Source organism: Borostomias antarcticus (genome assembly GCF_949987555.1).
Source record: "Borostomias antarcticus genome assembly, chromosome: 17".
Classification (NCBI taxonomy): domain Eukaryota; kingdom Metazoa; phylum Chordata; class Actinopteri; order Stomiiformes; family Stomiidae; genus Borostomias; species Borostomias antarcticus.
The window spans coordinates 22,747,118-22,757,450 of record NC_140250.1 but is presented as its reverse complement, the minus strand read 5'-3'; the positions used below and the strand labels follow the sequence as shown (position 1 = coordinate 22,757,450).

The 10,333-nt window shown below is 49.2% G+C and overlaps 1 protein-coding gene across 6 annotated transcripts in view; it reads right to left on the bottom strand.

Annotated features, from left to right (window-relative positions):
• Positions 1-4,893: 4,893 nt before the first annotated feature.
• Positions 4,894-10,333, bottom strand: part of arhgef7a (Rho guanine nucleotide exchange factor (GEF) 7a) — a gene marked incomplete at both ends in the record, with an annotated part of 21,128 nt that continues 15,688 nt past the window's right edge. For 3 of the 6 annotated variants that reach the window (XM_084452337.1, XM_084452335.1, XM_084452336.1), the window contains one exon: positions 9,698-9,909. In XM_084452337.1, the coding sequence (XP_084308463.1) occupies positions 9,698-9,909 (212 nt within the window). Of the gene's footprint in view, positions 5,893-6,282; positions 6,341-6,619; positions 6,720-9,697; positions 9,910-10,333 lie in introns of those variants that run through there. The other 3 variants (XM_084452332.1, XM_084452334.1, XM_084452333.1) reach the window with 2 other exon arrangements.

The following is a 10,333-nucleotide window of genomic DNA, read 5'->3' as shown; positions in this document are numbered from 1 at the left end:
AAAAGTATTGCTTTTCCATAAAAAATGATATTTTGTCTGAAATTATTATGAAATTTTGACGGCCCGACAATGACACTGTTGATATCATACCAGCCAATAGTATTACAGCGTTGGTACATACAACAGCCATCCCTTCACGCTGTAAACCTCCGCGAACTTGGGATGGCTGTTGTATGTTCGGTGAAATTAGTACTGTTTACAAGTTACTGTTGTTTCGAAATGCAGAGGCGAAAGGACCTATGGTATTTACAGGTCGACTTCAGAGCTTGGTAAGCATAAACCATATAATTCCTGAACTTGAAATCCACGTATATCATACTTTTTAGAATTTTTCGAGTGTGCCCATAGCTTGCAACGAGCCAGGGTGCGCGCGCCGACGTTATTGACACAGAACTCTGTACTGCACAAAACATAAATATTATAACCTGTACTAGTCAGATGCATGCCAGGGAAGCCAGGAGTAGGACAAAACATGAAATTCAGTGTCCTTATCCTTTAAAGTTTGACAGTTGTCCCGACTCCCAGTCTCCCCTAGACATAGGCCTATTGGGGAAAGATTGAGGAATTAATTAATTAACGAATCGTCAAATCTCTGGTTTGAACAGGCGAATCTGATTCGACTCACAAAATTTAGAATCGGGTACAGTCCTATCACCTACGCTGATTAACTGATCACTCTACTCTGTCATTAATCTTTCCAAAACATCTCTCTTCTCCCTGGGTTTTACTGTAGACCTTCAACGCAGTGCCCTATTTAATAAAAACTGTAAAAAATAAATTAAATAAAAGTCATCCTCATCGCGATTGCCAATTACGATTAAGGCCTCCAAACAAAATACATAGAAGTTGCACCTTCATATTGAATCACAAAAATACATTTGAAATAGTTAACGTTGATCAACTTTCTGATAGGCCGCCTGAAGTCACGCACTGACGTAAACTAGGCTACTGCTACCTTCTGTTGCAAGTGAAATTACTCACACGCACTACTGAGATTACTGAAATGTGAAACACTCCCACATCTACATGTAAGAGTGTTTGTGGTGTGTATGAGTGTTTCAGTGGTGTGTGTGACAGTGTATCAGTGGTGTGTGTCTTAGTATGTATGCATGTATGCATGTATGTATTTGTGTCTCAGTAGTACTGTATGTGTGACAGTCACTCAGTAGTATGTATGTATATTGAGTGTTTCAATAGTGAATGTAAGAGTGTTTCAGTAGTGAGTGTTAATATTGAAGTCCTACACGGCCCCTCATATACCTGGACCTCTTCTATCAGTCAGTCACATCGGGGCTTTATTCACATGGCGTGAGACAGCCGTCTGGTGGCGGCAGATGATGGGACCAGTCATCAGTTGAAAAACCTCCTGACCATCTCATCTACTGAGCAATACTGACATCTAGTGGTTCTACGATGTACTGTCAGGAAAAGATTCCTCATTGCGCCCGAATAATGTCACGTCAGAAGCCATATACGCATGCCGCTCGGACCGTGGCTGTAATTAACTCTTTCAGACAGTTTCCACTCCAACACACCTTGGTCAACTTGGCAGTAAGCTTTTGTTTTTAAGACAGCATACGCTCTGGAAAGGTGTCTACAGCCTACCAACGCTCTCTTGTCTTGGTCCACTCACTCGGTCATTGTGCTAGAAGAAATCACACATCTGATCTATTTTGATCACAGCTGCCGAGTCACTCACCTCCAGCAGAAGTCCCCTGCTGACAGTGAGCAATCACACGTCCACTTCTCTCCTCCTCCTCCTGCTCCTCCTCTTCCAACCTCCTGCTCCATCCCCCTCTCTCTGGCCGGGGGGCACAAGGTAAAGTGGAGAATCCTCCTCGTTTCTCCTCCTCCCCTGGGCTGTGATCGCCCCCGGGACCTTCTCCAGTATCAGGCGAGATCAGTGACAGCAGTTCCTTATTTGGTCTCTCTAGAAGCAGAAATGCCTGCCCTGTGTGTAGGACAGGACAGGACAGAGGTAGAAGTCCCTTCAGTGTGCGAGGGTAGAGTGGCCCTCCTTATCCGACAGCTCAGTGCTCCTCCATGCTGTGCTGCTCCCGGCTGCCTTCCAGAAGTAGCGCGTGCCGGAACGCTGTCGGACAACGCCAAGAGGCTCTCTTCACGTCTTCCCCGCCCCCTCAACACCCCGGTATCACTCCTCCTCAGGCTCTTCTTCCTGCTCCTCTTCCTCGTTCTTCCTCTGCTCACACTCCCCTCCAGTTCCGGCTCCCACTCCCTGAACTTCTGAGAGAGAGAGATCCATAGAGCAGCGGAGACTATTACTTGGACCTCTCTCCACACTACGCAGCGCAACTTCTCAGAACTCTGGGTTTCTCGGACTGCCCCTGTACGACCGCTCCGGCGCTACGCTACGCCCACCTGAGTGCTGGAGCACTGTCTGACATAGCCAAGAGGCTCCCTTCACATCTCTCCACCCTGGATCACTCCTCCTCTGCCACCTCCCCTTATCATACCTCTCTCTCTCTCTCTACAGCTCCTTAATCAGTTCTTTATGTCCCGCCCTTCAACCTCTCCCATCTTCTGCTCCATCGCCAATTAGCTCCTGCTCTCCCTCTACAGTGTCTGTCCTCCACCCCCCCCCCGTCCCCTCCTGACACTGCGCTCCGTCTCCGCCTCGTTCCTCCTCTCCTTCTCCATCTCTCCCTCCACTCCTCCTCCCATCAGCCTGACGTACTCTCAGCCGTTCCTCCTCTCTCCTCTCTCTATCGCTCCCTTCTCCTCCTCCACTCCAGTCTTCTTATACTCCCTCAGCCTTTTCCGCTGCCGCGTCCCTCCTCACCCCGGCGGTATGAATATATTATTATCTACACAATGGAGCCTTGCTTTTTGTTTATGAATTACCAGCCCCGCGCCCAAACAAAGCCTATTTTCATAAGAAACCATCCATTTCATTTCAGCTCCAATTAGATTGCGGGGCCAAAGAATGGGACTCCTCAGGCCGCGGCCCCCGAGGATGGCAGGTCCATTCAGTCCCATTCAATGGGGCCTTATTGCCTCCCCTATACAAAAGAGCACGTGGCTAGCCTTTCAGACCAAAAACAGGGACCAAAAAAAAATAAAATGACTGAGGGGACAGTAGGCTCTGCTGTACAATAACAAACCTTTAAAAGACAGACACTGGGTGCTTATCCTCCCCGTCCATCAATCCATCCCTTGCTCATTCTTTTCTCTTTCTTCCCTTTCTAACGCTGCTACATTGTACCACCTGGACATTAATGACAGACAGTTGAAAGAAAGGGGGAAGGAGAGAGAGAGGAGGGAGAGGGAGACCTCAGTTTTTCACAATACTTGTCAAGTCTAAATGATCACTGGCTTGAATAGAAGGGAAGTGAGAGTCTGAGAGGTGTGTGTGTGGGGGGGGGGGGGGGTATGTCTGTGTGTGTGTGTGTGTGTGAGTATATGTCTGCGTGTGTGGGAGTTCATGTCTGTATGTGTGTGTGTGTGTGTGTGCGCGCGCGCGGGCCCACAGCTGATTGATTCGCGGCTTTGAAAAGAGAGAAAGGGTGAGAAGAGAAAGGGGAGAGGGAGAGACCTTGGAGCATTCTCTGAACTCTTCAATGGTCCGCGAGGTGCCTGGAGAGGCAGCCACGCCGACAGCCCGTCAGTCTCCCTGGGTTGAGGGAGAAGACGGAGAAAGAGAGAGATGGGCAGACGGGGGTGTGTGTGTGGGGGGGGGGGGGGGGGGGGGGGGTCATGTACCGGAGTATGGCACTCCGACGGTATTGTGTCTGCTCTTTGCTGTTATCCCCGTTCATCGGGCGGAAAATGGTGGACAGGAGAGGGAGGAAGACTTGGTCGGGAAGGCCTTGCTATAATCTGGCCCTGTTAGTGTCTAGACAACGCCAAGGACGTTGTCTAGAGACTAACGGGTAAGACGGTGGTAGTTAGAGGGTCCACTCTGCCCTGCGCTAGGAACTTGAGTAGGGCTGGGGTTGATTCCTCACCCTAACGCTACCTCTGCCACACAGCCCGGACCTGGGGGTGAGAGGAAGAGGGCAGCCCTGGTTTGGCTTTCGTTAATCTGCTGTAACCTGTATCAGCTGTCCGGGTACTGGACAGAGGGAGGGGCGGGACAGGGGTCCCTTTATGTGGATGGCGGACAATTTAACAGCAGACAAAAGCCGGCCTTGACACCGAGTAAGGAGACGAGGTGATGGCGTTCCGGTGAAACGACTGACAGGCTTACATTCGAGCTTCAGAGGCAACAGACGCCACATTAGTCAATTTCCTTAAAACCAGCCATAACTGTAAGGTCAGGTTTAAGGTCAGGTTTAACAGAGGGCTATAGGTCTGTCTGTATGCTTAGTGCACTGTGCATATTAGCCCATAGCCTACACTCAACACTGTGGGGTTAGGACAGGTACCTTTCAAGTCCATATCCAAAACTTACCTGCCTACCTCTTCAGTTGGGCTGTGTTGATACTGGTCAGGCCAGAATTGTAAATGACTAGTCTGGATAAATAAGGGTCAAATAAACGAAGCACACCCACACACAAGGGATCATATCCCATAAAATGGCTTCCTGGTGTCTGTATCTTCCTTGCAGGTCCTCAGGCCGCTCCTGACGGTACAGGTCAAAGGTCAAACGTCGAACACGGACGGCGAAGGTCGCGCGCGTTTGCCGGTTCGTCACAGCGCGGCCGGTCTCGCGTAGCGTCAACACCGATAAGCACCACATCCCTGACCGCCGTCTCCTAAAAACACCTTTATTTCTCCCAAAGGCTCATCGGTCAGCAGTATTTACATGGTTACAGCACACGTCCGCCACTGTACAAAAATCCCTTCGGTCATTCTTTAAGAACCACACCAGGTCAACGTAACACAACGGACATGGAAATACGCAGTATAATATATGAGATTGGTCAGCTCAAAAAAAATTACAAAAATAAAAACAAAATAATTAAATAACATTTACGGAGGAGGTGGAATGAGGAGGCTGGTTCCTCTGCTGAGAGTGGTACCGTTTCAGAATGATGCATAGTGTTTCAGTTGTAAACAGGGTGAGAGAGAGAGAGAGAGAGAACTTCGGGTCCAGCTCTGTTCAGGGAGGGAGGGAGGGATGGAGAGAGAGAGGCATGAAGGCGGAGGGAGGGAGGTAGGGAGAGAAAGGGGGAGGGATGGATGGAGGGAGGGGTTGTTGGGGGGGGGGGGTAAGACAGGACCACAGAGGTTCTGGATGAGGTCTAGTCCCGGTCCAGACCATGTCTGACCTGGGTGAGGATGGCCGCTAGGTAGCAGGGGCAGGGTCACCCTCGGTGAGAAAACAAGTGTCTTGGAACGAGGGGTCGGTACCATCGGGCAGAACCACCGGGCAGTACCAACTGGGCAGTACCACCAGGCAGTACCTACTGGGGGTCAAACCCTCCTGTTCCTGTCTGGTTCCGCCTGTGAGTGTCTCTGTGCGGTGGAATGTCCAGTCAGCTCAGCTCATCTGGGTCAGAACCATATATCTCATAGTGGTTCTGACCCACGGGCTGCAGAGTGCAGGAAACCCTGGAGAAGTCTCCATAGCTTTCACTGGAGAAGGACCAGGAGCGCACGCACGCACGCACGCACGCACACACACACACACACACACACACACACACACACACAGGCAAGCACATACACACATTCACAAATACACTCACTATAAGAACCTCATACACCTGGATCTGCGCGCGCACACACACCCACGCACGCACACACACACACACACACACACACACACACACACCTCTTCACTCACTCAGGATCATCACACAAGCTTCACAGGTTAGTCTCGTCCCAGGTGGGGTCATTCATGGTCTTCAGGACCCTCCTGACCACCTTCTCCAGCTCCCTCCTGGCCCTCTGCTCCTCCTCCAGACACCTCCTCATCTTCTTGTTGTCCTGGGGGAGGAGAGAACAGACAACGGTTCAGGGTTCAAGGGTCTTGGCATATTGTACCAACTCTAACTTTGTGGTGATTCAAATTGCCCAACGCAGACGCGATCGAGGCCGACGACTGAACACTGAATGAACAACAATTCATTTCAGTTCCAATTCATTTTGAGCAACAGTCAAAGGGGATTTCTTATAAACAAAACAAATAACGTCGACAAATAACGTCATTGTGAGTGGTCCTTAACTTTTTATTATTGCACTTTTGTACTAATGCGATGGAAATGTCTGTTAAGGAGTGACACAAAAATAAAGATTTATCTATCTATGATATTGCAGGGCTGTCACCTGTGACAGGTGTTATAACCTGCCTATGTAGCGGCGTAGAGGGCAGCTCACCTGTTTGAGTTCCTGGACCTCATCCCTCATGGCGTACACCACGTCCACCAGGCTCCTGCTGAGACAGCACACACACAGGGTCAGCCAACATCCTGGGTCCGCACGGGGGGGGAGGGGGTCAGGGCCAGCGCCGCCACACCGCCAAACATCATCCCACATCACCATCAACATCATCCAGCACCATTCATCATCATCCCGCATCATCCGACAGCATCCAACATCATTCGACACTATCTGACATCATCCGACATCATCGGACACCCTCCGACATCGTCCAAGGTGAAGGAGGAGAAGAAGAAAACGAGGGGGGGGAAGACGCGGACGGACGCCGCCTTACTTCTCTTCGACCGCAGTTTGACCGTTGCGGTTGCCGTCCTCCGCGACGCTCTTCTCGTCCCCGGGGATGATCACCTGCAGCCCCGTGTCTCTCCGCGGCCCTGTTCCAACACAACACAGTATGACCTCACCCCGCAGTCACGGGAGTCACGGACTACACTTCCCAGAGGAGCCCTGGGCAGGAAGTAGCGGTGCGGTCGGCTGATTGGGAGACACCGATTTGACCCTTCACGTGCATGGAGACGGACGAACAAAAAAACGGGGTCGGATTGCAGACTGTGGGGGGGGGGGGGTTGGGGGGGAGTAGTAGGTTAGTCATGCTCTGAGTGAGCGCCAGACGGGACAGAAGAAGAGAGGAGATCGGACAGGAAGTGGAAGAGCATTTACGCCAGTGGGCCAGATATGACAACCAGATATGACAACACAACACAGCGAAACAATGTCCTTCTACACCCCTACACAGAAAATAAAGCGTCCTCCCTCCCTCGCTTTTTAACACGGTGAGAAAAGTGGCTCTTCTGACAAATCACATTAATGCCAGCGTCTAACAAAATGACAGATTTATTCAAAACTCAAATGGTACAGCGTTTTTTGGGGGGGTCTTGTAGTTCTTAATATACTTCAGCAACCAACACTGTAAAGGCGCAGTTTACAGGTAAGACAGTAGTATCATCACACATGTGGTATTATAGATGGCGTACATCAGGACGGCACACGGAGGACCAGGCTCCTCCCCCTGCCTGGCCTCCTTATGTACAGTAGACTCAAGTTTGTTTGTTTCCTTTGTTTACACCACAGAATACACCTCAGTCACAAAGTCGAACACACAACATGAGAACAGACGCGAGTCTCGGCTCATAATACTCATAGAATGTCTGTTTGCATTCTTCTTTTTGCCCCGTGACAATCACGATACACACACAGGAGAAAGGAGGACCAGGACTCCCGTTTGTCAGGGGATAAATGTCCGTCTGTAGTGATAGTATTCAGGGGTTGGATACACAAGTCGAACGTCAGAATGACTCTGTACACGTCTCTCTTTGAGTTGAAACTCTGAAGTACATACTCCAAGCACACTGAGGGGAGAGATAAACACTATGGATGAGGTTGGATTTTTATACATTTACACATAATACAGTACCTACATCATCACCCATAGTAACTATCGTCGTACACAGAGTCCGGGCAGAGGCAGAGACAGGGAGGTACGGCTCGGCTCGGTGGCCGGCCGGCTTGTTTTGTTTGTATTTTTGTACCACAGAGATTGTGCAAAATGACTTCGAAACACTTCATGTTGTAAGTTCAGTGCGTAAACGTTGTTCCAAACGAAGAGAGAGAGAGCGACTGAAGTGTCATCATACCAGGAATCATTTTCGTAATCGTTTTGTAAACATCGACAGACAGAAGATAAAACAAAAACAACAAAATCTCTGAATATAAAATGAGGAAAATAAATAATTTCATAAATAACATGAAGCAAAGTTTTCCGCGAACCACGGACAGAATGGCTGTGGGATGACCCCAACCCTTAAATGGAGAGTTAGCTGTGATTTCCTACCAATACTGTAAAAATACCTCTTCATAAAAATAGTTATCAGTGTATGGGGTAGCAGTGTAAAGAAGTCGATATTTTGCTTTGCGTGAGGATCAGCGACCTTGTCTGCTGATGTGGTTGGACTGACTGGACCTTTCAGGTAGAGTAGAACTTGGCACTGGCCACTACACCTGTAGAGGTAATGTAAATAACCCAATAAAATGTGAAGATATTCCTAGATATTCCCAGTTCTGGTGGTTCAATGGCTCCATTTCAATCACACAACTGGTATTTTCATGAGGAACTTTTCAGTGAGAGGAGCAGTTCCCGTTTTGGAGACAGATCCGAGTACTATTCTCTACGGGACCAGGACCCAGTTCTCAGTGGGACCACCAGTTAATTATTAAAACATCTCTAACTAGGCTGTCTTAATTAATCCAGAGACTGACATCACTGTGGCTTGATGAGAGAACAGTAGCAAACAGGAAATACTGTGTCGCGGTTCCACGTTGGAAACACAGTATTAAAAAATGTCATTCTCTTGGTTCTTAATGCTCCTACCTACAGCAACTTTATTAAACCCTTAAATCTATCCTAAGATTAATCTAAATGTACCGTCATGCTCCTAATGTAACCATGGCAACCCGGCCAAAGACCTCGCTCTGTACAGTGGAGGCGAGTACCCACAATGCTTAGTTCCTCCACTGCTGAGGACCAGAGGTATGTCATATCAAATAAAAACGAATACAGTAAACTCGTTAAATAAAACATTAGAGTGAAAACATTCTGGGCTTCAAGAAATCATTGTACAATCGGCACATTTGCATGCTACAAGAGCAGGGTTGTATCTTGTGTGTGTGTGTGTGTGTGTGTGTGTGTGTGTGTGTGTGTGTGTGTGTGTGTGTGTGTGTGTGTGTGTGCTAACTCAGTGATACATATTACACGTGTGTGTTTATCTGACGGCAGCAGACGTGCTGCATGTTGAACATTCTGGAGAGGAAGAAAACATGACAAATACAATTACATCACTTCCTGAAACACATCTGAATATCAGACAGGAAACGCTCGGTCCCCACTTCCCTCCCCCCTGCTCCTCCTCCTCCACTTCCCACTTAACCCACTGACCCCCACTACAATATCACTCCTACTATAGTCCCCTAAGCTAACAGCATCCCCACTCAGAAGGTGCACTCAGGGAGGGATGCATTCAGAAAAGAAAAGGACTACATTACCCAGCATGACAGCTACAGAAAGAGAGGAGGCACGATAAAAGGGGGAGTGATCAAGGCAACAGGAAACGCATTCAAACAAACAAATAATAGGCAAAAATTATAAATAATCAAATAAATACATACAAACAAAAACAGACAAAAATAACAAATACGGCAAATAAATAACATGAATAAATAAAACTTAAAAAACGCTTTAAATAATGTTCTTTTTCTTCTAAGATTCCCCACAGGTTAATGAAGAGGTAAGTGCGCTGGGTTTACGGTACGGGGCGGCGCCGTGGGGCGCGCTGCGGGGGGGCTGGGCGGGCCTAGTTTAGTTCTGGTGAGAGATGCAGCTCTTACGCGACACGGAGCCCATCCTGTAAGAGTGGGCGGTCCAGATGGAGTCATAGTCAGAGTCCTCGGACTGGTCGGAGGAGGTCACCTCGGGGCGCGACACGCTGCTACGGCGGCCCGGAGAGTCGGCGCACGACCGGTCAACGTCCGCCAGCACGTGGTTGTGCATCAGGTCAGTGCCCTGCCAGGCTGGGGGGGGGGGGGTGGATGGGGAGGGGATGAAGGTGAAGGAGGGAGGAGGAGAGGGATTGCGAGGACGTAGGAGGAACAAGGGGGGGGTCGGGGGTGGGGGGCGGGGGGGTAGTGGGCGGCGTCCAAAAACGCATGCGATGATGAAATCATAAAACACACGACCAAGGAAAAAAGAAAAAGAAAAGCCGGACGAATGGTTGGATGAAAACCATAAGAAAGCAAAACAAATGGGTTGAGAGGCGAACAGCCGAGGTCAAACAGAAAGAGGGGGAGGGGGACAAAAGTCAAACGGAGGTCAGAGCGATGCCAAAACACAGCGAGGAGTGAAGGAGAGACAGAGCGGAGAGAAGAGACTGTTAGGAGGAGAGTTACGGACGGCAACGTTAAAATACAACACCGGACGACAGATCTCTGAACGGAG